Genomic DNA, 27,795 nt, shown 5'->3' with positions numbered 1-27,795 from the left:
AACTGAGATACAGAGAGAGAAAGTAAATGACAAGAGTCAGAATTGAAACCCAAGGACTGGCTGCATAACATCCAGGCAGCACTGCCTGGCCCAGATGAAGACAGCACAGCCTTCAAAGGGAAACAAGAGCAGGATTCACATCTCCCCTGGGGGCGGGGGGAGGGGAGGCTGACCCTGGCCCCTTTGCCCTGTCTTGTTTCCTCAATGGCAATTTGGGGGAAATAGCCACTTCACAGGGCTGCGGTAAGGTGTGAACAGATAAAACACTGTTATGTAAAATATTTAAGTAGGTATGAATCCATAGTAGCTACCATCCAATAGAGAACTTCTCTTCTTTTAAAAGACATATAAGCTTTCAAGATGAGCTCTGGATAGAAACCAGCAAAACAGCAAGGGCCCTACACAGAAATCCCTGAGACTGCTCTGTGTTTACCAAATGAGACATGACAGAGTTTAGGGAAACACATAACATTATACAGACAGTGCATTATAACTAGTTTTCTGTAAGGAAACACCAGGCTTCCTTCCAGAATAAAAATTAAAGAACGGTCCTCAGAAAGCAGAGCATATAGGACATTGGGCCAAAAGAGGCTGTTTGAAGCAATGCTTATGAGGCTTTACAGTCCCATCACTGTTTTTAAACATCTTTCAATTGGGGGAGAATGACTAACCGTGGCCTTTAGTCCCTGCTGCTTCGCCAAGCTGAATCTCTTAAAGTGAGTTTTCAAACTTTTCTTGGTAGAGGAGATTTTATGAGAACTCCCCAATGAACAAAGAGCTGCTCTAGTTGAGACAGAGACATGAAAAAATGAGAACCACTGCACAAACTATCCACAAAATCAAAGTTAGTGCTAAACCCTTGAGAGGACGCAGGACCATCCACTGAGAGCCTGGGAGACATGCAGCATCTCAGGCCCCACCAAAGCCGGATGAGAAGCTCCCTTGAAACAAGATCCCTGTGTGATCAGCGTGCAGTGGCCGAAAACCTCTTGGAACCTCCCATGTCCTTCCCCACCACGAGAGTATAAAATACATAACTGGACAAATAACACAAAGTAGATAATAAATACTTGTAGAGTTAAAGCTGAATAAAGTGAAAGGGAAGTCAGGCTACAAATGTCTAGGAAGACAAAAATCAGGATGTTCCCATCATACATTAGGACTTCTCAGCTAAGGAAAACTTAACTGTACAAAGTTCCACTGCTTTTCCAAGGCAGAGCAAAAACCTAACCAAAGCCCAACATCTCTACAACACAGTCACTGTCAAAGTACGGTCTCAAGTTCCAGGCCCCAGGACACATCAGCCTGACAGGACTTGAAACCGTTAAGCTTCTTAAAGCACCAATTCTAAACCAATGAAATGACAGAAGATTGTCAGACTACCTAATAAATGGTTAGGATCAAATACACAAAGGTACCCAAGAAATATCCTGAGTATATCGTTTCCTCAGTCGGAAGAAAAGAAGTGCTAGAATCTATAAAAGTATGAAAGACTGTGTTCATTTCGTATATGATTCCTTGTGTATTTAAGTCTCATGCTCTACTGACTGAACTAGCTAAGTACACCAATTCCTTGTGCCTTTTTAAAAAAAATTTTTTTTAATAAACACACACACAATTACACAATTTCTACGTAACTACTGAGGAATAAAGCTAAACAATCTGGCAAAACTCAATTTAAGGCCCTGTAGCCAAATATCAAGTGTACCTCTCTTCAATCTGGGAGGTAAATTCTGTTTCCTTCCTGTTGACAATCCAGGTCTGACTAGACCACAGCTCACTTGTGGACACTGCCTGAGCTCCAGTCTCCACAGTCAGCACTGCGGACACATACAGATTACCTGAAAAACAGGGAGGGTTTCCTCTCAAGAGTACTCGCAAATGTACTTGTTTGTGAACATGTGCAAAATCTCCAAGACCAAAAAAAGACCCATCACCCAAGAAAATGCTCGGGAGTACCTCCAAAGTAGGCTAAAAGATTAAAAAGCCACTGTGAGTAGGCAGTTATCAAATCAGAAACTGCACTTTTTATAGGACGTTTTAAAGTCCAGGGGCTTGGTCTAGGGTTGGGGGTGGAAGCAGGGGTGTGAGGAGACAGAAGCCACTTAAGGGTTTTCTTCATCCAACAAGAAGCAGGCAAGCACCTAATAAAGGGGCAACCGTTCCACAGCCACCAAGAGCTGATGGCTCAGAATATCTACATAAGCTCTAGCATGTTCCCCAAGCACAGAACAGACAAGGAGGCCTTAAACTTCCCCACTGGGAGCAGGCACCGGCACTTTCCCCCTTGCCTGCCACGGGCACACGTGCCGGACTTGAAGAGACTTAACAGAAGAGTTACATAGCCCCAACTTCCTTGACTTTAATTAAACTTGGCTGCCACTTCTGAAAACCCCTCAAGTTTTTATTTTGTTCTGTAGCCCCACTAATGCTTTTCAATGAGAGATGCTGTGAAAAGGAGAAGCAAATTCTTTGCAGCTGCGTGTGAGCATCCTGCCAACTGAAGCACAGGAAGAAGCGCTCCCATGTTAAAAATGTCCAACTGGGAGATTTACAAACCAGCAGGGGGGAATGGATGGAGGAGAGGAAGGCATGTGGGTGTGAAAGATTTGCAGAAAGCTCCTTTTTCTGTTTTTTAAGTCCTGGGTCCTCTGGAGGCTTGTCATGCTTCAGCGACTGTCACCCCCTCCCACTTTACCCCCTTTCTAAAGCCACCGACCTTCCCATACACATTCTGCACAACCACTTCTTCACTGCTCTCTCACCCCCTCCTCCCCTGGCCTCTCCCAACAGTCCTGCCACAACTGGATAATGGAAAGAAGCAGAACAGGGAGGTAGCAACCATTTTCCTCCGACCAGAGGAAGCTCAGAGTTAAGCTGCACTCCTGGGAAGGCAATGGACAGTCACTTTGGCAAATGAACTTTTTCATTTCTATTAGCGGCACCAAGATAACCACAGTCAACAACGGTCAGAGCTCAAAGCTGATGAGCGTTTTAGTTGTGCTGCTAAAGCACTCATGTAGGAAACCCTAACTGTGCCCTTTCAAAAAGCTAATTCAGGTCAAATATGTCACCTGAGAGGCTCTGGAGGATTTGGTTGAAATTTCTGCATCAAGGGGGGGGTCCAGAGAAGAGAAAGAATGGTGGCACCGCCCCTCAGCACAAGGTCCAGTGAGCAGATAAGCAGTTTCATAAGCTAGGCTTTCATTTCCATCCACCAGCCATCCACCCTCTGGGTGGGGAAGAGTCCATATCCTCCCCATTTATACTGTAGCCAGAGTATAAATGACTAATTCCCCCGCTGTCACTGTAGGGCTGAAGTAGCTCTGACCCAGCAGCATTCCGGGGGGGGAAGTGAATGTGCATTCCACGGAATCTCTTTCCTCATCTGAACCCTCGGATGAATGGAGCTTCTTTCCAGGGCCCCAAGTAACACAGCCACATCCCCGGAATGTAGGTAAAACACAGCGTGCACACAGCCCAGCAACCTCCGATCCAGCCAGATGGATGTACAGTAACAAAGAACTGTCAGACCAAAAGCTGGGAGGCCCTGTAAGGTCCTCAGTAATGAAACCAAGGTGAAATCTCTTTCCTATATCACAGCGGACTTCTGAAGGCAGGAGAGCCAATAAAATGTCCTCCCATAAAGACTCTCAACAGCAGGGGTTGAAACAACCAACCAGAAAATTCACCAGAATTGACACACTCCATTCTGAGTATTCTGAGTCAGTCCTCATTTTACTATCATTTGAAACCTGATTCTAAGAATAACATTCTACCTGGACTATTGCACATCTGACGCACTGCCAGGGAGCAGGCATTCCCCTCCTCAGCACCTACAGCCATTTACATCAGCTGGTTAGGATTCAGATGCTCCCTTCCCAGTCACTGGCATCCCCAGGCCTTTTGCTTCCCCTGAAACAGATCTCTGAACCTCTACATGAGAAAAGGCAAGGCAATGGATTCTACATTTGATGCTAGTGAGCTGCTCACCTAAGATTTCTTTTTTTTTTTTTTTTGTATGGGTGGAGGGCACTGAAGTCAGGAGAATGACACTCCAGGAAGCTCAGGCCCTGTGTTGAGCTTACCACCTCTCCCCACAGCCAAGGGAGAATAATTTAACTAATCGTCTGCCATCCAGCAAGTTGTAATATGTCAGTATTTGTCCAAATCCTCCATCACAGCAGTGTCTCTGTGAGAGAGACACTGATGGTGCAGGCAGAAGAGAATGCAGTTATACCTAACAGAACACCTGTCTTCCCTCAGGGAGGCATCTACATCCCATTTTACAGTGCAGAACACCGACGCTGGCTCTCAGATGAGGCCCAGTGATCTTCCAGGGCACTCAGCTAGTACATGGCAGGGTAGCATTCAGAGCAGTTTCCTAGGAGCCAGACAACTGAGGTCTCCAAGAGTGGTGAGATGATGTTCACATAAACACAGAGACACAGAGATACACATACACACTCGGTCAGATATGTACTCACAACTGTTTTAAAACAGAGAACGCAGTATTTCCAAATAAACTAACAAAAGAACACGTTTCTGCCTCATAATGACAATAAAAGCAGAAGAGGCTTTGATAAGAGATTCCTGAAGCCAAAATATACAACACACACCCCAGCCAGGAGAAAGAGGTGGGGCACTGCGGTTCCTGAAGAGCCACTAAGCACTCTGGGTGGAGAACAAGGCCCAGGAAACTGCCGTTTCCTTCTGAGGCCCGGAGAGGTAGTTTCTTCCCCCAGAGGCAGAGGATGTGGAACCCACTGTTGGCTATTTTCCTTTTCATTACTACTGTTCCAGGGCGAGTGTACACGGTCCGCGGGAGGGGCTGTAGGAATAAAGTAAAAAAAATCTAGACTGATGTCTGACTTTGTTCTTTTATGGAAGTTCACTGTAAGAGTTAAAATGTGCTTGTCCGAGACCATCCTCTCCCCTCAGGAGAGCTCTTTTCACGGTGGGACTTACAAGGATCCCCAAACTCCGCTTAATCAGCACAAACACCACACAGGATTCACTGGACCTATTTGTCCTCTGGGGCTCCAGACACTCCATAGGGTAAAAAGCAGAGACATAAAGGAATTAGGAGAACATACGTGACAGTTATTTGAGATGACGCTCATCAGTACTGATCTTTAATCTGGAGACCCTGAGCCTCGTGCCATCTTTTTTATGAACATGGGAGAGCACTTTGGGACCGTTCCAGCTGGGAGGAAGGAAGCACTATCATTCATCCCCGTTGGCTCAGAGACCAGACAAGCTCCGCTTTTAAAACCTGTACAGACTGGCTACCACCAGTGCCCTCCAATTCCATGAAGCATGACTTTCAGACAGACCCCTGAGCTGAGAAGGGAACCGAAAACCAATCAGGTTAAAATGAAAGGGACAGTTCTACACTATCCTGTGAAATACCATGGACGCAGGTCCCAAAAGGGACTGGACATGCTGCCAGGGCTACACCAGGTCCCCAGGGAAGGGGGTCAGCATCCACTGAGAAGCCCTGCACGGATACCCCCTAATTGGCTGGAAAGTGACTTGCCCGTGGCTCCTTCTGTGGCCAAGAAGTTAGCCTTCACTTCTGTTTCCACAGGGAGACACGAGGACAATTCCCAAAGCAATATCACTTCACAAAATAAATCCCATAGAGCTGGATCTGGAACGTTATTGCACAGATATCCGAAGTCCCAGGTGACAGTCCTATACCTCTTTCGAGCTAGGAGGATTATTAAGGCTTTAAAATTCAATTACAATTACGAGACTCTAAAATAACAAGAAAAACTCTAACAACAAGAACAAAAAAAGCAAACCTAAGTTTGAGATGCAGAAATAAAGGGACATGGATTCAGCACCCCCACCTTGTCCAAAAGAGGGTCAGTCCCACAGCACAGACTGGAGCAAGTGGCTGTCAAAGACAAGGGCTGGGCTGGATCCAGCCAACACTACAAGTACAACCAACTAGTCCTGTCCCTTAGTCTTGTGCTTTTAAAGGGCGGTCGATGTGCCAACTATTTTAAAGCTCCAGCACACTAATTCTGTAAACAATAATGGCTACAGCCTGCACACTGCGCACTGGAATGGATTCCTCAACTTGGCCTCATCACTTATGCAGCTGATGAAACAAACACTGACAGCTTTTTTGCATTTGTAAAGGCCCCACAGCAGCTGTGGTGATCCCACCATAGAGCAATGAATTAAGCCTGAAACCCAGCTGGGTCTGAACAGAAGCCTTTTTTGCACAATACAGCAAGACTATCATTGTTAACCTAGGCATTATTGGGAAATATTCTGCATTACATTATAGGGCAGTTCTGACTCAATTCGTAAAATTAGCTCTAATAAGCAATTTTAGTAGGAGGGATGTGGCATTTGCTTTTGAAACGGCACTAGTATGTGTGTAGGTTATAGGTACACCACACAAAGGCAGCCTGGCAGAAAAGAATACAGATTTCCAGTTAAACAATGCAAAGTTTAAAATAGCAACTCCTTCTTAGATATTCACGCACATACCACACACTCACTCACACCTACCTTCTAAATCGAGGTGGATATCTTAGCTTGCAAATGTTTGCTTATTTAGCCACCAGAGAGAAAACAGTGAACACAGCCGTCTGTCCCTTAGGTGAGGCAGATCAACGACCTGAGCACAAGAGTCAATCTGGAACCGAGAGCTGTACCAGAAGAACTGGGAGTAGTGAAAAAGCGTGATTAATCCCGTTACTAAGGAATCCCTACCACTGAACTTGAGTGGTATGTAATAAATAAGATCCACAAACCATAACATGCTGGTCTTTGGCTTCCTATCACCAGGAAGCTCGAGGAAAGGCAGGGCACACCCACACCAAGTCGTCACTCCCAGAGAACCAGAACCCTCACTATCCACGGCTCCAAAGGCCTCAGGCACCCTTGGGTCACGGCGCTTTTTCAGTCCCCACCATTCCATCTCTTTTCTATCGCCTCATACTTTCTATGAACGCTTTGAAAATGAGCAAAAAGTGCCCAACTCAAATAGGAGACTGATCTCATGTGAACAATTTCACACCAAATTGGGAAAAATAGATCTGGAAAAAATCAAACATATCCAAAGAAAACATGGCACCATCCCTCCTCCTTAAAAGAACTCCCATTTCTTAATTACTTGAGGGAAAAACTATAATTCAGATGCAACCTTTTATGAAAATGTCAAGTTTCACATTCCCTTAGTTTACTAGTATTATGAATCATATAATGAAATCTACTTTTACAAAGATCAAAACATAATGACAGGGGCTTCCAAGGTGGTGCAATGGTTAAGAATCCACCTGCCAATGCAGGGGACACGGGTTCAATCCCTGCTCCAGGAAGATCCCACATGCCTCGGAGCAACTAAGCCCGTGCGCCGCAACTACTGAGCCTGAGCTTTAGAGCCCGTGAGCCACAACTATTGAGCCCATCTGCTGCAACTACTGAAGCCCATGTGCCTAGAGCCCGTGCTCCACAACAAGAGAGCCCACCGCAACGAGGAACCCGTGAACCACAATGAAGAGTAGCCCCCACTCACCGCAACTAAAAGAAGGCCCACGCACAGCAAAAAAGACCCAACACAGCCAATTAAATTAATTAATTAAAAAAAGAAAAAAAAACCATAATGACAAACTAGTTCTCTTCTTTTAAACAGAGACTTAGGAGAGTCGTTCAGTTCACTATGTTTATATTCCATACTGTCACAACCAAGAGGAGCTAAGTAAATAAAACAGGCGCTTCACATTTATTAACTAAAGGGTATTTTCTTCAATCAAGAATGCAAAAATGATTTTAAAAAGAATTCAGTAGAGACACCTAAACTTTTTCCTAAGAAACAGTAATATTTTATAAAGCAGTTGATTTATTCAGTTTTCCTACTAAAAGAAGGTATTTATTTTTAAGAAAACTAATTATGAATGCATAAATCAGGATAGATCCAGGAAGGGTCTCAATTTTAAACAAGTATCTCTCCATCAAAAGATGTATTTTAATGGCAGATCTATACTCAAGTGTGGAAAAATATGCACACAAAAACATGAGTTCATAAGTATCATCTTGGAGACTCTCCCAAGGGATAGAGCACCTTGGGCATAGCCATGTCTGACACAGCATTTAACTGGATTTCCTTTGGACCGTGAGCTCCTTGAATGTTGGCAGTATAATCTGTTCAATCCTGTATTCCTGGAACCTGACACAGTCCCTAACATATGGTTAAAACTTCAGTGCTGACCAAATCAATTTTATCTCATTTGCTTATAAGAAAAATTAAGTGAATAGAACTTTTCAAATACAAAAAAAAAAAAGAACTCCCATTTCTTGAAGGAGTTTGTTATGAGGGCCTTTTTTGATTATTTTTCGTTCAGGTAAAAGAAGGCTTGGAAAGAGCAAGAAAATCAGGCGAATTTCTAGGTACACAGTGGTTCTCTTCCCCATCGACTTTTGCCAAAGAACGTCAACATCAGTAACCAAGACAAAGTCAAAAAACAAAGGTAAGGTAGGAAAACAGCTCCTTGGTCCTTCTCTGCTCCCAGGTTTTTAACCCCTGGCTCCTCCCAAAACTATGTGGTAAATACTATGCAGAGATGCACCTGAAGGCCCAGAACAACCCAAAACACCTGAGTACCTACAAAAAGCCTATAATCCCATAAAGAAATTCCATGCCTCACCACTTTCTCACACCGAAGCAAGTGTTTAGAGCTTGCAAAGTGGGAGAGGAAATAAGACCACTGTTGGCCACCCACAAACTGTGAAGAGTAGCAGTCAGATCCGGAAGAAAGAGAGAACCCAACCCCACCCCACCCCCAAAGCAAGGCAGCTGCCCCAACAGGAGAGGGCCCCATGTAGCCCTCTGCTGAACAGAACACAGGAGGCACTGGGATGCCTGCTGAGCAGAAAATAAATGTATCAATAGTAATCATCTAGATGAGCAAGACAGTCCAGCTTGAGGTATTCCAAGAGAAACGCAAGCAGCATCCCCACAAAGATTTGCACACAATGTTCACAGAAGCATTATGCACAAGAGCCAAAAAGTGGAAACAACCCAAATGTCCATCAGCTGATGGATGGGTGAGCAAATTGTGGTACATGTCCATCCAATGAAGTACCATTCGGCCACAAAAAGGAACGGAGTCCCGATGCACACTACAGCATGAAGGAACCTTGAAAACATCATGCCAAGTGAAAGAAGCCAGTTACAACAGGCCATATATTGTAAGATTCCATTTACATAAAATGTCCAGAATAGGCAAATTCACAGAGACAGAAAGTAGATTTAGTGGTTGCCAGAGACTGGAAAAACTGGGGTGAGATGTAGAGTGACTGCCAATGGATATTGAGTTTCTTTTTGGGGTGATGAAAAGGTTCTAAAATTGATCGCGGTGTTGGTTGCACAACTCCAAATATACTAAAAACCACCGAACTGTTAAAGGGGCGGTGGGGGGGGACCGCACTCACATCCAAGATGGCTCAGGGAAGACTGAGATGCCTAGCATGCCTTTCGTCCTGAACCACCAGTGGAACGCCAAAAGAAACACAGCTGAAGAACTGCCAAAAGAACTGGAATAAGTTGGGGAAATGAGAGTTTTAAAAAAGAAAGGCTAAAAGGGGCTGACACTTTGCTAAAGATACAGCAGCCAAGGACAGCAACGTATGCCAAGAATATATATATATATATACACACACACTGTAGTCAGACTGAAAAGTGTGAGGAGGGGTAACTTTAATCTCCCAAAAAATAAAAACTGCAACTGGAGGCTTCCTATTTCCCTGCAGCTATGTTGTGGGCTTTAACTAAGAGCATGACAGCCTACCATTTAAATAGATTTACCCGATGTCAGTGCCTACTTAGACAAGTCCCTTAAATTCATTTTAAAACCATCTTTGGATTCCTAAGTTGGGAAGGAAGCAGTTAGAGGAGGAACTCCAAAAGTACATTCAGTATCACATATCAGCCTTAGAAATCTTTTCACACTCAGCAGGGAGGATTCTGTGCATGGTAGGAAAAAAACAACCATGAAGCACCACCCTAGGTCTTCCCAGGACCATATATAATGCCTGTCCACAGAAACAAGCAGTTAGGACTGAGCAAGGTGTTCCGTTCTTTATTGAGATGACCTCCACGTACAAATAGAGTAAAAGGACTCCTCTTACAATAGGTACCATTAAGGTCTTCATTTGTATTAAACAACTGTAAGCAAACAATGTTCAGCTGTAAAAGCTTTTGCAAGTCAAAGATAATGGCCTTCCTTGGTAAACTGACTGTTCTTTATAATCATCATTATTTACACTCCCAAGAGGCTTTGCCTACTGCTCCAATAAATTCTGGAAGGAAATAACATGACAACTTCAGCAAGTCTCATATTAGACGGAAAGGAAAAAAGGCTAGTTCCGGAGCAGAAAATGTATTTCATGTAGGGCTATGTCAGTGTTAAGGTAGCAAGCTCCACATAATTAGAGCAGGGATTGGAAATAGAAGAGAGAGGGGAAAAAAAAGCACGACTTTTCAGCTTCACATATTTCCAAGTCAGACCCGTCCTGCCCACCTCCCGGTGCTTCCTAACTTACCAGAGCCAAAAGAAAACCCATTTTTATAGCATTATTAGAGTTTTGATTGATCAGGAGTACAAGAGAGTGTGCTTCTCTGGGCTTTGCAAGTCCATATTTGTTATCAGGAGTTTCTTCAGGACTAAATCATGGTGTTTATATTGAGCTGGGGGGACGGGGACACAAGTCCAGGCGAAAGAAACAAGTATTCCCCAACCTCTTCCACCAGGAGACTTGGCCTGTGTCTCAGATATGGGACAACCAGGCAAGTTAAACGTGTTCTTCACTTAAAGGAGGTTTTCCTTCACTCTGTCAGCCACCTTTCAGATTCCAGAGAAGTTTAAACCACAATGGTTTGGAATTCTAACGGCAGTTTTAAGGATTATGATACAGAATGAGTATTTGCAAACATTTTTAAAAACACAGAATGCTGGATCGCGCAGTCACATCCACCAAATGCTACCCCCAAAGAAGTTCATTTATTAAATCCAGACCCTCGCTGGCCCCCTACACAGTGGAAAAAGGTGATATTAAACTGCACTGGCATTTAAATAGAAATCTGATCTCTGCCATTCAAGGATGTGATCACTACTGGGAATTACTTTCATGCATCTTTGAAATTCTTCCACATTAAAAGTTCTGTCAGGGTGTCAATACCAATATTACTTAACAAACCTTGCCTTTAACTAAAGTTTTAAGTCAAGTTTTCAGAGCTAAAACAAAAAGCGACTCAGCCCAAACACTGCTGGGTTGAGGACGAGTGCTTGCTGGCCACACTTTAATCTGGTTGTCACTTCAGGGATTTAGAAAGTGAACTTCAGTCAGATCAAAGCAAAAATTGTTCCCTCCCGGGGTGACTGCTCATTATGGCCCCAAATCCCTTTTGGAATGAGATGTGGTGTATATAGGTAAATATAGCAAATAAACCCCCCTCAAAAAAACTGTAATCAACTACAAGTCCCGGTGAAAAGCCTGAGAGCGAATGGAGTCGAATGTCAGACAAAACCAAACCATAAGAATCGGGCTCATTAGTGAGACTGTTTCCCTGTCCCCCACCAAACCCTCCTAAATGCACGGGGAAGAGCTCTTTACAGAGCAACACCAAGTGTTTCCTCATTTTCAAATGATTAAGAAACCAGGCTGACTGCCCGTTTGGCACCTATCAAAGGCAGTAGCCTTGGCCACTCGGGATCATCAGTTTGGAAAGGCGTCATGGGGCATGTGTCGAGGACTCAGTCCTGGTGGCAGGCAGCTACTGCAGGTGGAAGCCATGTGCTACCAATTTAACCGGGACTGCAGACCACAGCTCCTCATCATCACACTGAGTCTTTCATCCTCCAACATCAAGCTGCAAATAGTACACACAGCACTTCCATGCTCTGGGCAATAGAAAAATGGAAAAGGCGGCAATTTAGGTAAAATCGATAAACATTTAAGTCCTACTTCATTCTAAAGGGACATCTTTACTGAAGAATGAAAAAGAAGGTGAAGAAGTTTATCCAAAAATACTCTTAAATGCCAAAAAGTAATGCTGCTGCTTAGCAGCTCTGCGATACCACCTCATTCTCACTCGGGGGGAGGGAGGATGACAAAAAGTCATCATGAGAACAATCAAAAAGTATGTCTGGTATATAAAGATCACACTGCATTTTACCTTAAGTTTGGAAGAAAAAGCACCTACATTATTTTCATTTCTATCCTCTTCCTCAGACAACCCAGATAGGCTGTAATCAGCAAGGATGACCCAGAAACACCGTGTTCCCTCTTCAACCTTGAGGCTGGAGAATTAAAGCCACAAAGACCTGCAGGACCTAAAATAGGAATAATGTGGTCCAGATAGTTACAGTTTATAAAGTACCTCACAAGCTAACATCTGATTCTGCCTCCCCCAAGATGACCTTGAGGGGCCAATAAATGAAGGCTTAAGTTTCTCCATTTTATGCATGAAGAAACTGAGACTGAGGGGAAGTGATTTATCCAAGGTCACCACAGTGTTTGGCATCCCTGCTGTCAACTAAACGGTAAATTCTCTAAGGACAAGGACCATGTCATATCTTCTAAACCTTAACAGTCAGAGCATGGTAGGCAACCAGAATACATCAGACCGTTTAACTGAACAGTCTTCCAAGCCAGAGCCCAATGGGACCTTTGTAACCATACAAAGCCCACCTCACAAACAAGGCTGAAATCACTTGTGAAGATAATGGGATTCTGGGTCATTTTAAAGTTACGTCATGTCCTCACAAACAAAGCATTTCATAGGACTTCCTAGGTGGCACAGTCGTTAAGAATCTGCCTGCCCCCCCTAGAGTAATGGAAATAAAAACAAAAATAAATGAGACCTAATGAAACGTCAAAGCTTCTGCACAGCAAAGGAAACTATAAGCAAGACGAAAAGACAACCCTCAGAATGGGAGAAAATATTTGCAAATGAATCAACAGACAAAGGATTAATCTCCAAGATATATAAACAGTTCATGCAGCTCAAGATCAAAAAAACAAACAACGCAATCAAAAAATGGGCAGAAGACCTAAATAGGCATTTCTCCAAAGAAGACATACAGATGGCCAAGAGGCACATGAAAAGCTGCTCAACATCACTAATTATTAGAGAAATGCAAATCAAAACGACAATGAGGTATCACCTCACACAGGTTAGAATGGGCATCATCAGAAAATCGACAAACAGTAAATGCTGGAGAGAGTGTGGAGAAAAGGGAACGCTCTTGCACTGTTGGTGGGAATGTAAATTGATACAGCCTCTATGGAGAACAGTATGGAGGTTCCTTGCAAAACTAAAAATAGAACTACCAAATGACCTAGCAATCCCACGGCTGGGCATATATCCAGAGAACACCTTAATTCAAAAAGACACATGCACTCCAATGTTCATTGCAGCACTATTTACATTAGCCAGGACATGGAAGCAGCCTAAATGTCCATCAATAGATGAATGGATAAAAAAGATGTGGTACATATATACAATGGAATATTACTCAGCTGTAAACAGCAATGAAACTGGGACATTTGTAGAGACACGGATGGACCTAGAGATTGTCATACAGAGTGAAGTGAGTCAGAAAGAGAAAAACAAATATTGTATATTAACACATATATGTGGACTATAGAAAAATGGTACAGATCAACCAGCTTGCAAGGCAGAAATAGACACACAGATGCAGGGAACAAACATATGGACACCAAGTGGGGAAAGTGGGGAGGGTTGGGGGGGAATGAACTGGGAGATTGGGATACCAAATAGTACACTCTAAATATATGCAGTTTATTGTATGCTAACTGTACCTCAGTAAAAGTTCTTAAAAAAAAAAAAAACCTGCCTTCCAATGCAGGGGACACGGATTCCGAGCCCTGGTCTGGGAAGATACCACATGCCTCAGAGCAACTAAGCCCGTGCGCCACAACTATTGAGCCCACGTGCCACAACTACCGAAGCCCATGCACCTAGAGCCCGTGCTCTGCAACAAGAGAGGCCACCGCAACGAGAAGCCCACACACCACAACAAAGAGTAGTCCCCCTCTCGCAGCAACTAGAGAAAGCCTGTGTGCAGCAACGAAGACCCAACACAGCCAATAAAATAAATTTATTTAAAAAAAAAATTTCATAAACATGAAATATGTAATTGTACAATTCTACAGACACTTCTTTCACAGCTACAGTCATCCTGACTAATAATACATCGTGTTCTCAGAGCAATTTTGTTTTACAAAGTGCTTTCCCATATCTTATCTCATTTAGTTCTAATGCCCTGAGAGAGGACAAGGAAAGAAAATAGAAACTTAAATAAAACCCAACTGACATCTTTACTACTTGTTACAAGTGCCTGTATTGGTTTTTAAAAGCCAACAAACAAACCCACTGGCACTACCTGGGGGGCCGTAAATTAGTACAGCCTCTCTCCCAGAAAACAACCTAAGAGGGAGGGATCTGAACAGAAACACAGGTGACGCAAAGTGTTAGTCCCACTCTGAGGAATTTGGAATTAAGTGCAAAAAGATACAGGAAAAGCATACTGCATACATTACTGTGGACAACAGCCCCCAAACTGTGTGAAGAAGCCATCAAGAACAGGCAGGTCAAGAAAACCGTGGTACAGGTTGACTGAGTGCCCAGCAGCTATTAAAAATAATGATGCAGAATCATATTTTGATAATTGAAATGAGATATAAATGCAAAGAGCACGGAACAGAACATCACTTAGAAGTATGAGCCCACATGCGTAAAATGACGTATCTACAAGTACAGGAGTGCCCCGTATGCAACTGCAGTAGATTTTATCTTTGTGTAGTTGTCTAATTTGAATGATTTCTTATAAGGCAAAAAAATCATTTTCAAAGGGGGACAAACACTATTGGCCCAATTAGGTATGGGGATTACATGTGGATTTTATTTTCCCATAAAAATGAATCAATTACTGCAGTTACCATGGATAACTGAGGATCCAATCTGGCAAGAGGAACCATCTCTGAAAGACCAGTCCAAAGGCACTACCCCATATGGCCTTTCACTGTCATCAGGGACTGGGTTTCATGCCCTGGCTGTGTCACTGATAAAATTTGCAACCTTTGTTACTAGACACCTCAGGTTTTCTCAGCTGTGAAATTCTGATTAGTGAAACTCACCTTTTCCCACTAGATCCTTACCAATTCCCTCCCACTGCTGGGTAGTATTTGAAATACTCCAAAAGCTTCAACTCAACAAATATCTCCTCAACTGTGTGATGACAGAAAATTCAGCCTCTACTTGTGTGGGGTTAATAGGGTGAGACACAGGTAACCACTAATTCCAGCACCTAGAGGTACATGTGGGGGAGGAGTCAGGCCCACAGAAAGGGGGCATGGCTCTGCCTGACTGGGGAAGGGGGTGCCAGGCTGTCCAGTCGGCCTCAGAGTGGTCAAGGTGGGCTCCAAATAGGCAATCCATCCCCTGAGCAACTTGAGGAACCAGGACGTGCAAAGACCAAGAGGCTGACTCAGCTGCAGTGGAACGGGTGGCCAGAAGCTCAAGGTAGAACAAAGGCTTTTTATGTTGTGCTGAGGACAAACTTAGCTTAGACTTGATCCACTGAAGGATCATGATTGGATTTTCAAGTTCAAGGATTACTGCTCCAAGATCCAGATTAAACATCTTTGCTGAAACATCTCTGTGCAAAGATTCAGTGAGGCTCTAATCTTAATTCTCAATCTGTCAGTCTTTCTAATTCACCACCCAAACATGTTCAGAAGTCAAGTGATGGATAATACAGAAAGAGGTTCAACCACCAGAGGGTAGGGTGGGAAGAGATTACATCACCTTCTAATCTTTTTTTTTAATTATAGTTGATTTACAATATTGTGTTAGTTTCAGGTGTGCAAAGTGATTCAGTTATACATTTTTTATTCAGATTCCTTTTCATTACAGGTTATTACAAGATATTGAACATAATCAGCTTCCAATCTTGAAGCTTTGTTCTCTATCCCAAAATGGACTTTAGAATATCTGTTGCTATTCATTTGGCTTATTAAGAGGCAAAGTATAGAATTCATCTGATTCATTTATTTCTGAGTCAGCCTGGAAGGCTGCCGACAGACCTGATGTCTCCAGGTTGGTGATTTCCAACTGTGTAATCACACCTTCTTGAGCATTTGTGCATAGTATGCAGTTTACAAAGTGCTTTCACATCAAAAACCTCACTGACCCACCCAACAACAAGCCTATGAGGTGCACGAAACAAGTCTTCCAGGTGAGGAAGCAGCTCAGCGAGGTTACGTGGCTTGCTCAAGGTCACACAGCCAGGGTAAGAAAGGGCTCAACCTTGAGCTCAGCTCATATTCCCAAATCTTGTCTACTGTGACCACAGAGGTGCCCTACGTATTCACAAGAAGCCAGTCCCAATCCAATGCATGCAATTCCCCAAGCCCACATACTAGCAATAAGGCATGGACACAAAGCACCAAACACTCCAAGTTCTAATAAGGTCGACATCCAACTGCTGCTTAACAGAATAACCATTCATGCAGCGCCCCTTCTGCAAACCTAGGGAGGGAATAAATGCAAGAAACACATGCTAAGCCTTAATCCCTTCTCATTCCCTCCTGGCACCTGTTTCTGTCCCCAAAGGCACCAAACACTTTTAACAGCTGGCAGAAATGAGAACCAAGAGATAACACACACAACCATTGTAGATCGAGCCCTAACCCAAATTGTGCTTGGGAAATAATGGAGAAAGAGCCATCCACATTTTAAAAAAGAGCAATAAAACAGGGCACCAAACAGTTGATTGAACCTCGTGTACCCCCAAAAAAAATAAAATAAAATAATAAAAAAATAAAAAAAAAATTAAAAAAAAAAACAGGGCACCAAAACGGCTCCCGCATTCCCCTGGGTGGTTCAGTCACTAGCTACCTGGGCCGCTGGCACAGAAACCAGAGGGTCTCCTGATGGAAAACAGACACACACAACCCACCCCTCTCATGCCTCCCCAGCCCCACCCAAAAATATTGCTGGAAAAGAATCTCCTCGTTGGACTGGAGAAAACAGGTGAGAAGAGCTGTACTGGGAGGAAAGAAGAGGAAAATTTGTGGCTATGAATTTTATGAACCTTCTAGGACTCATGGTAACTAAACACTGCTGCCACTATTTCAATGCTCACTGCCTTCCTCTTCATGGGTGGTGGAGCTTGACAGACTTACAAAATTAGAACTTAAAATCCAATTTAGGCCTTCTAGGCCGCACCAGCTCTCAAAAACAGCTCTCAAGAACTTCTGTCAGTAGGGTTCCCCTTTCTAAGGCCCTCGTACATCCTATGAATATGTGAGTAATTATGTAAAATGTTCCCATTACTCACGCTGCCTCATTAACATATCTGGGCAGCCTTTGTTTACCGCCCGGCCCAGACCCTGGCAAGGATTTGAGGGCAAATGACTTCCCCCAGCGCCCCATGGTCCTCTAAGCAGCAGAAGTCACGGGCGACAATACAGTTCCCCAAAAAACCATCAAAGCCGATGTGTCACAGCCCCTGCGAAATCAAAATCAAACTAATTCTCAGAAGCTTAGAAGCCTGAGCAGCAAATGTAGCTCAGGCCGGCCCTCAGGTGCACCAGAGAGGGTGGCGTGGGGGCCCTTATAAAATACAGAGCACAAACCAGCCGGGCCCCAGGACAACGGGGATGGATCTCAGCTTTTCCCAATGAGGGCTCAAGGAGAGAGCCAGCTGGGGATAAGGGGGTAGCTCCACCAACTGGTGTTTAAGAAAACAACAAAACATGCACTTGAGACAGATCCACTCCTGTTCCTGGAGGCTGACAAACTGCCTTAACTTGCCCCCAACTTTCTCAAGCCAAAAAAACTCTCCAAAGGGCTGCCAAGAGCCCCTATTATAGCCACTCTGATCATTCTTCTTACCTCAAGTTCATCTCGAAAAGTAGGGAGGAGATACAGCCTTTCACACTCTGGCCAGGATTTACTGGTCTCAGTTGTCCCTTCTGTAAAATGGACTCAACAGCCTCTTCCTCTCATGTGAACTCACTAGGGAAACAATAACTGTGGGCGGTTATTTCAAAACTGACTGAGTCTTCTCCTCGCGATGCTCGAGTGTTTCCTACAACCCAAGCTCCTCTGGCACATTTCTGCAAATGGCAGAAAAGTCCCAAGAGACATGGGAGGTCTCCTCACAAAAGCAGTAAAATGTGTGGCAAGACAAACTGCTGGAAGTAGAAAGCCCAACAGAGACACGGAGCCCAGGGCTATAGTTCAGCTGCCCACTCAGGTGTGCCTGAGACTTGGCCCTCAGGGCAGGTGGGCCCTTACCCACCCCACACATCCTGACAAAGAAAACAAGAGAGACAAAAGCTATCTGCAAGAGATGACAGGACAGGAAGTCCCAGAAAGCAGGCAAGATCATTCAACCAGGAGCAAAAGGGTATTCAGCAAGTGCTGCCACTTCCTGCAAGGTTCAACTCTACTTTTAACAATTTTATTCTGAACCAGAAATGAATGAAAAACCTTTACTGAAAAGTGTGAGGCTGCCAGAAGGCTACAGGGTGGTCTGAAGTCGAGAAAGATTAAATCCCTAAAGTATAAGAAAAATCTCACTCAAATTGTCTACAAAAAAGGAGAGCAAAGCCATCAGAGTTTCCACCTCTGGGAATGAAAGGGGCCTGCAATGATGAGGCTAGTGTGGAAAAAGCTTTATGGACAGACAAAAGGACCAGAAACATTAAGTCTGGGGCCTGGTAAAGGAAGCGAGGCTTGCAGAGGGGAGGGCAGTCAGAGGAAAGAAGAGAATAGTTACCTGGGAGATGGAAAGAAACAAGAGATAAAGTGACTCAAACAGAAGAAACTGAGGTTCAATGTGTCTCGTTTCCATTAACAGGTAGGCTTAAGGATTTGAAATGGAACAGACCTTTAGCAGTATCTCCTAAGTAAGACAAAATAATTAAAGCTTCTGGATTACAAGATACAAGCTTCTGAACTCCACATAAATGAGGTATAAAATCACTCATCTTTCTGCCCCACCAGCCTAAGAATGGCACAAACTCGAAAAGTAATATAAACTACCTCAGCAGGGCCACTCTAACTGACCCACATTTTATCTATGCTACCTGGCATGAAATAGATAAGGAAGTCTAGTTTAATATTTGGGGATTAAGGCTAAATACAATGGAAGCATTCTTATCAGAGCTGATAGGGACCAGAAGTTGGTTAGCTAATGTAAAGTTAGGCATGAAATCTTTAAAAAAATAAAATGTAATTATATAACACACATACATACACACATATGTAATAAACACACAAATGTGCCTTTAGTTACAGACATTTGAGAGAATTCTTCGTGCTCCATGTTATACTTTTTTATTCACTGGAAAAGGAGTCCAGCCGTAAATGAAGCTTGATTCTTAAAACGGAACCACTTGCAAAGCAGTATGTGTGCAGAACCCTTACAGATTTTCCCCGGCTCTTTAAAATGGCAGGCCCACATCCAACTTAAGTGTCTCACTTTTTCAGTAATTCACTTTTATCAAGGGTTCCCAAACACTGAGCTCCAAGTTTTCATAGAAACCAACTCTCTTTTCACACTCGTTCAAAGGTTTATATAATATTTAACAGAAATTGCAATAATAAGTCTAACTGGAATAACCAGATTTGGGAACAAACAAGTGACACTTGCCAAGCCTTCTATATGGGTAGGAGCCAAAGGGGACAGAGGCACACACTCCCCAGGCCTATCAGCTGGTCAGGACCTTCGTGCTGGGTTGCCACAGCCAGGATGTTCTGCAGCCAGTGGAACTGGGTAGGCTAGGCAGGTGGAGGGTGATTAGTAGGAGTGCTGTTGCATAATCCCAGGGGAGACTCTGCCATGGACCAGGAATAGGAGGATCAAAACAATGCAAGCGGACTTCCTAGGTGGTGCAGTGGTAAAGAATCCGCCTGCCAATGCAGGGGACATGGGTTCGAGCCCTGCCCTGGGAAGATTCCACATGCCACGGAGCAACTAAGCCCATGTGCCACAACTATAAAAAAAAAAAAAAAAAACAATGCAAGCAGAATTCCAAAAACAAACCATCTCCGACTGCAACACTTTTAACCACTCGGATGAAAATGTCAGGAGTCTGGGTCCTCAGACCATCATGATCAAGGGCAAACATTAAAAACAGATCAGCCTTTTCATCATCCATTCACAATTAAAAAAAAAAAAAAACTCACAACAAACTAGCTAAGTGTGCACCTACCAAAAAAACTCAAAGTTCACCTTCCCCCCCAAAAACCCATAAAACAAACAAACAAAAATAATGCCTACCTACAGCTAACAGCATACCTCCGTCCATACTGCCTGGCAGCTTCATCTCTACTCTATACAAAAGACTGCCAGTATGACCACTGTCAACTTTTACAATTCACTGCAGTCTGAGCTGCCTGCCTGAGCATTTCATGTCATTTTTCCAGATCCCAATTACTACCTCATTAAAGTTCACTTTACCAAAGTTCCATATGTTTTGAATGATATGTTTCATCCTTAATTTTCCATTAGCCCTGTAATTTTTAGTGTGCAATTTTGTAGAACTTGAGGTTTTTCACCAATGCATACACCATGCTAACATTAGATACACCTCTGGTTACACAGATCTGCACTGTTCAGTAGGATAGCTACTAGTCATGTGCAGCTCTTTACTTTTGAAATGACTCGACCAAACTGAGTTGCCCTGTAAGGATAAAAAAAAATAAAAATTAAAAATACACCAGATTTCAAAGACACAAGATGAAAAAAGAAAGTAAAAGATTTTAACAACTTTTGTATTGATTACATGTTAAAATGATGTTTTTAATATACTAGATTAAATAAAACTATCATTAAATTAAAAAAAAAAGTCCAGCTTAGCCTTTACCGAGTGTTTTGAAAGTGCCAGTCTTCACATGACTTTCCCATGTTGTCTTTGAAAGGAAGAAAAGGGTTCTATTTTGACTCTAAGAGACATCAGTTACAAATCGCAAAAGATTTTCTCCTTCTGAAGTAGGAAAGTTTAAATAACCTTTGGAGCAGGATATATGTTAAGATTAACATGGGAGTTATTTCCAAGGCATTTGGAAATGAGTCAATAGCCCTCAGCCCAGCAACAAAAACTGGTCTGACCTCCTATGACAGAGGAAACAGACATTAAACCATCTAAGTACCAAATAATTCTAGTTAGCTATTTGGGTCAATGGCTATGGGGGACACACAAGTCAGATACTTGTCTGCAGTAAAGTAATACTAACCCAAGTAATAATAACTCAAATTGCATTATTTCTGAACATAATTTTTTTCCTTCTAAATTTCAGTGACACACTTTGGACTCAACTTGACAGTAGTCCTTCCATAATCTCTCTAGACAGTGACAGTTACCAAACTGTCTCTGCTTATGTGACAAAGAGAAAGGTTTTCTCCACTACTAGGGACAGGCAGAAAGCAACGTGAATGGCTCAAAAAAGGAAAAATGTATCAATTAAATAAGGTATACACCTTTTCCCCCCAGAACTGTAAAATAACTCAAATGGGGGAAGGGGGGCCCCCCCCTCACAAATCCTACCACTACATTTTGATGTGGTTCTATTTTTTTTCTTTTCAATTTTATTTAATTATAGTAAACCCTGCTTTTGAACCTTGTAACAAACTTTTCCCAGTTTTTTCAATCATACTGCACTTTTAACTCAGAAAACTAGATACTTAAAATTTACAGCCTAGTGTTACAAATTCTACTGAAGCTGTCCTAGAAATGAAACTGGCAATTTGTTTTTCGTGCTAACTGCATGAATCATATCTTCATGTGGCAGAGATTTTTATTTCAAACTCATACCTGCTATAAAGCATCAAAGATCAAATGATTTTGAAGCCTAGGTATCATACCTATTATTCTCCCTAAGAATAATCAACCAGGGAGAGACGGAAATGGCATAAAATACCCATACAGCAAAACATGCAACTGTTTTTTATTGTCCAAGTGGATTGGGGCTTTCAAAGGCAAATGTTTTCAGTTATTCAAGGTATTGTAGTGGGACTCGTGCCCAGCAATTAAGACAGGATTACACTGCAATTTATGAGTTTCTCAAGGACGTCATTTAATATGAAATATAACAATCATTTCTCCCAAAGTCTGCCATCTACAATCCCACCCCCAAACTCTGCTTTGCTAAAGCAATAAACTAAACGGCAACGCGGCAGGCATCTATGGCTTCTGAGACCAATTGTAGGAAATGTGCTGCCTTCCACCAGCTCAGTAATAATTCCATCTTACATTGAAAGAGCATACTGTTTTACATCTTTAACGCACATTACCTCACGCACGTGATCTCAGAGAAAGTGAAATGGCAAAGGTACGTACTACTTTTCCCATTTTACAGAAGAGTAGATAGACCCAAATTTCCAGCTTCCTGTTCTCCGTTCTGAAGAACTATGCCCAGAACACCTCAGACTTGCAGTCCAGTGCACTTGCAGTACAAGCACACGTATCAACGACAATTCTTCCCTCCTCTGCCCCACCTCCTAAAATACTCAATAGGCCTACAGCTGGCACAGCGAAGAAGTGCCACGCTGGTGTTTCAAGGCTTCCAGAAAAAGCAACAGTTGATGCTATGCAGCATCACCCAGAAAGGCATCCCGCCACATCCTGCCGAGAGACCCCAAACGCGACTTAAGGTGACAAGCTGGCCAAACACACAACATGATTCTCCCACAAAGCCAAGCTTCCCTGAATGAAGTTTCCCTGCTTTTCAAAAGCGTTGACGAGAGAACACGACCACCACCGCAGTAATGCCACAGCATCAGCAGACCTGGGAAGAGAGGAGGCGAAAACGCTTCCGCAGACAGGAGGCGTCTCCGCCCTGCTCCCCACCGGCCACACGGAATCAGAGCTGGGTCGGGGCAGCTCGCAGGGGTCCGGGGGCTCCCGGCGCTCACCTGGAGGCAAGCGCGGCGCTTCGGGCCGGAAGGCCGGGGCGGCTCGCAACCTCCTCCTCGTCTTCCTCCTCCCCCGCGGAAGCCCCCGCCGCCGCGCCGCTCCCTCCTCCCCCGCAGCCCCGCCGCGCTGGAACCTCCCGCCCGACTTCTGACGTCACGGAGGAGGAGAAGGTTCCACCCGGGCCCGTCCCTTTGTGACGTCACAATGACAACAGAACGCGGCCGGAGCGTCCGGGAACCCGGAGCCGCGGGGGGCGGAGGGAGGGAGGGGTGGCCGGCGCGAGGCGGGGGAGGGACTGGGGGGCGGGGAGGGGGCGCGCTGACGTCTCGCCGGCTTAACCTGTTGCTCTCGCGCCCGCACTGGAGCCGGCGGGCAGGGCCGCGGGGAGCCGGCCGCGCCGCCGCCGCCGCCATGCTCGGCAGTGCGCGCGCTGGGGGGCGCCCGCCGCAGCCGCGCGCCGCCCGCCCCCTCCCCGCCACGCCCCCGCCCCGCGCGCCGCACCGCCCCCTCCCCAGGCCGACCGGCCGCGCCGCCCCCGCGCCCCACCCACCCCTCCGCCAGCCCGCCGGCCCGCGCCGCCGGCCGGGAGCCCGCAGCCCGGAGGAGCCCGCAGCCCGCCCCCTACAGGTCGCGCGCGGCCTCCCGGCCCCGGCCCAGCCCGCCGCGACCCCCGCGCGCCCTCCCCTCCGCAGCCCGCTAGAGCACGTCGGGAACACGGGCTCCGCTCCCCGAGCGTTAACTCGTGCTCTGCCTCCTGCGGCCGCTGCCAGCCACAGGCAGGCGGCCGGCGCCCGGACCCGACACGACCCGCTGACCACCGGCAACAAAAAATCCCACCCCACGCCGCTCCCCAACTTAACGAGGGCCGGGATGGGGGCGGGGGCGGCGGTGGCTCTAGTCCAAGTTCTACCCTTTTTGCTTTGTGGCTGCACCCGGATCGGACATGCCCTGGGAAGGCTCCACGCTCGCAGGCAAGGTTGTCTCCCTGCAGTTTCTACAGCCCGAGTTTAAACTAGTCCTTTGCATCCTCCCCAACCCTCTGCAATGCGGATGTATTTTAATTCTTAAATCCTTCAGGGAACGGCTTTTTTAAGTTGGGCTTGATTATTTAACCTTGCATTTCTTTCATAGTTGAAGTTTACGTGTCTAGATTAGGATCAGCCCTCAAGAAGAGGTATTCAGCTTTTCCATTAAATCTGTTTTTTACAAAACCAGTGCCCCGAAGGTCATCTCCCATTACACACATCACACTGCTCAAAAAAGGGAAAATATTAACACCAATTTGTCGACCCGAGTTAAATAAAACTTTCTTAAAACACTGCATTATTCGTAATGTATGTTCATTTGGCTTTTTTTCTTTTTAATGGGCTCTCTGATTTAAAGCATGAAGCTAATCACCGATCACTCGAGTGCCTATTTGGTTAATCCTCGGTCCCCCCTCCCCTCCCTCCCCCCAAACTTAAAAAAAAAAAAAAGCCACCACACACAAAACAAAAACACTCCCCATGCCAATCAAAACGTAGCTGTACTATGCACAAAACAAATTTAACTATTCCAAACCATTTACATCTCTGAACAATCACCCAATTTCAGAAGGCCAGTTAGCTGGGAGTAATTATTCGTAGTCACTTACGTATGCATTCACATGCCTACTTGAAAACATGAGCTATATTGTATGTCTTTTTCCCCCTAAAACTGGAAACCATGAATTTTTAAACAAAACCAGTCCCATTATTAAAGTCAATCCCAACAAATGCATTCGCTGTAACATGATTCCCAACTGGTTTATGTTGCGAACCAAATAAGCCAAAACGACCACATATATTAAATTTGATGTGGCAGTGCAAGGAACAAGATCGCCATAATCGGACCCTCGATTGCAACTTAAAAGGCTTCCAACACACACGCGTTACACGATTTCCCAAATAACATTAATAATAATAACACAGGCTCATTTGCATGCAAAGTGCAATATGGGGCCAAATCCGCCCGAGAATGCAGTTTACTTACATTACCGCGGCCCCCACCCCTCCACGAGGTTCCATCAAAATCCCCTACCTTTCATCTAAAACTAGATCATGGTTGTGTCATTCGAGGTCAATTTATTCACTGGAGGTATCGCTACACCAATCTGTTTTTTCATCCAAACTAGGCAGACACGACTTTGCCTGAAAAGCCTTCTTTCAGAAAAGAAAGAAACAGCCTTATCGGACGCTGTGTTTAAAACCCTTCAGCTGCAGAATTATCTATAAACTTGACATTCACAGCCATTGCTTAAAACTACAAGTCAAAGGATGTGTTGTTAGGAGCACTTACGTATTTCTTCTGAATGATATTCCTCTTGGGTCTTTCCTTGCTCATTCTGAGATCCAAATGCTGATTGCAAAAGCGGACAATTGCTTCATGAATTTAAAGCCGTCAGAAATTTGCAAAAAAATATCCTGGTGGTTTTTATTGTTGTTGGTGGTGGTTGATCTTGTAATCCGACTTTTCTTCCTCTTCCCCCAAAGCCCGATTCGCCTTGAAATAAATCCGAAATGGGAAGGAAAAAAAAAGCCAAAGACGAAGCAAACAAACAAAAAAAAAATTCACTTTAGTAAAACACTCATAATGGAAAATTTCCCCCGAAACACACACACACACAAAAAAAAAACCGACGCCCTTCACTCCCCCCCCTTTTTCCTCCAAAAACTACATCAGCGAAACGTGAAGGTCCTTAGTGTCTGATCTGTAGTTACATCTTGGAAAAGAAAAAGGAAAGATAAATAGAAAATGTTGGAAGTCACGTTTGTGCTGCAGCAGCAGTGCGAGCAGAAGAGTCAACTCCAGCGGCGGCGGCGGCGGCGGCGGCAGCACCACAGCGAGGGCTCGCCGAGTCTCTTTTTTCCAAGCCCCCTAACCAATGAGAGAGAGGCTATCCAGCCCAACTTTAAATGGACTCTGCTTTTATACAAGTTAGGGCTCCTCGGATAATTCCCCGCCGGACGCTAGCCGAAAACTCCCACAGCTGGGCCACCCGGCGCCCGCCTACTCCGGTGCCGACCGCCCCTGGCCCAGCCCAGAGGACCCCCGCAGCCCCGTCGACGAGACACCCGGGAGGCCTCGGCGAACCCTTCCCGGGCTCCCCCTCAGGCATCGCTCCCACGCCGAGCCTAAGAGTGGAATTGAGAGAGGCTCCCTAGCTCAATGCATGGCACGCTCGGTCGCTCCACCTCACCCCCTTTCCCCAGCTTGCCGCTCACCCCACAGCCGCCACACGCTAGCCCCCGCCACGCCTCATGTCTACCTGCAGCCGGGCTGCTGGGTGCCAGTGCCCCAGGACGCCCGGCCCCGGGGAGAGCCGCCTATTCCCGGGGCACCTTAGAACGGTCCCCTTGATCTTCTGGAAGTTGTAGTCCCCCGACTACAAAATGGCTATGGCCACGGGAGCTGGGAACTACACTTCCCAGCCTGCCCCGCAAGCCTGTCACTCAACTCCCCTCCCTCCTCCCCGCCCCCTCCCCCTCGCCGGCCCTGCCAACAAACGCTTGGACGTGTCCCGCGTGTGACACTGAGAGAGGCTGGCTCGGGATTGGCCGGCAGAGCGTGTGGTCCGCGAGCGAGGAACTCCCCACGCCGGCCCGCCCCCGCCCCCCCGGCCCCCGGCCTCGGCCCCCCTCCCCCCGCGGCGGTCGGCCCCCTCCCCGCGCGCCCCGCCCCCACCCGCGGCGCGAACCGCCTGTGGAATCGAGGAATCGCGCTCGCCGGCCCGCGCCGAGCGGCTGGGGAGGGACGCGCGGCGTCGCGAGGGAAGGCCGCGGAGCGTGGCGGCGCGGGGGGCGGTGGCGGCGAGGGGTTGGAGCCCGTCCTAAGGAAAACTGGGCCACGCACCAAGAGGAATCCTCGGTGCGAACTAGTTGATCGGCGGCGCCTGCTGCCTCGGCGGCGCCGCCGGTGTCACCTCAGGACACCGCCTCGCGTCTCCGCACGGAGCGTGCCGCGGTCGGGCTCGGGGGAGCCCGAGGTCACCTCTGCCCGCGCCCCGCGGCCGCACGCGGCCCCCGCGCGGAAAGGCCGCCCCCCGGCACGGCGCGCGGCCCGGCGGTCGAGGACGGCTTCGGGGGTGGGGGGACCCCGAAAGGGAAGCCCCGGCCGCCGCCTCCTACAAAAGATCCCCGTCTTTAAAGAGATCGCGCTCGATCTCGGCTGGTCCCGGCGTCTTCTGCGTCTGGGTGCCTGCGAGCGAGACTACAGCGTGGAGGGGGAAACGAGCGGAACATGGAGCCCGAGCCACACAGACACGCACACCGTAGGGAAGCATCTGGAACGCCGAGTGCCAGGAATATCAACCGCGGTAGCCACGCGAGAGCCTGCTTTCTACCTGCCGCTGCCCCCTGTTGTGCTTGTGTGATCGCTGATATACATGAATAGGAGGCCCCGGTGTGTCTCCTCGGCCTTCGCGGTATTAACAACTTTGTCAAGTCTCTCGTAGCCATTCTGCATTGTTAATTTCCTTGTTTTCCCCGAGGTTTTACAGCCGTGTTGTTTTAAAGGATCTCCTCTCGGGCAGCCCTTTTAAGAATCGAAAAGTGGAATAAGCGTGCCCTCATATTCATTCCCATACATTCAGTTCTTCTCATTCCTATGATTCGCCTCACCTCGAAAATACCACAGTTGTTAGGTTGTTATCTGCAGCCGTGTTTGAAGAGAGAACCTGGTGTCTAGAAAGGTCTCAGGAACTGGAGGTGACAGACCTGGATTCAAATCACCCCTGAGCCCCTTCCTAAAAGGTACCTGATGGCCTCTCTGAGCTGGTCAGTTTCCTCATCAACAAATGAGGGA

At 45.9% G+C, this 27,795-nt stretch overlaps 1 protein-coding gene across 5 annotated transcripts in view; it reads right to left on the bottom strand.

The window, feature by feature from the left end:
• JARID2 (jumonji and AT-rich interaction domain containing 2) overlaps positions 1-26,428 on the bottom strand; it is a 237,387-nt gene extending 210,959 nt beyond the window's left edge. Inside the window, exons 1-2 of one of the 5 annotated variants that reach the window (XM_057700587.1) lie at positions 26,261-26,428; positions 25,291-25,494 (exon numbers count right to left, since the gene is read on the bottom strand). In XM_057700587.1, the coding sequence (XP_057556570.1) occupies positions 25,291-25,335 (45 nt within the window). In that variant the 5' untranslated portion in view covers positions 25,336-25,494; positions 26,261-26,428. Of the gene's footprint in view, positions 1-22,973; positions 23,105-25,290; positions 26,207-26,260 lie in introns of those variants that run through there. The other 4 variants (XM_057700588.1, XM_057700589.1, XM_057700585.1 and 1 more) reach the window with 4 other exon arrangements.
• Positions 26,429-27,795: the final 1,367 nt, after the last annotated feature.

The sequence above is a fragment of the Hippopotamus amphibius genome, chromosome 11 (genome assembly GCF_030028045.1).
Source record: "Hippopotamus amphibius kiboko isolate mHipAmp2 chromosome 11, mHipAmp2.hap2, whole genome shotgun sequence".
Lineage (NCBI taxonomy): Eukaryota > Metazoa > Chordata > Mammalia > Artiodactyla > Hippopotamidae > Hippopotamus > Hippopotamus amphibius.
Note: the sequence above shows the minus strand (reverse complement) of the source record. Positions and strands in the feature narration are given on the sequence as shown.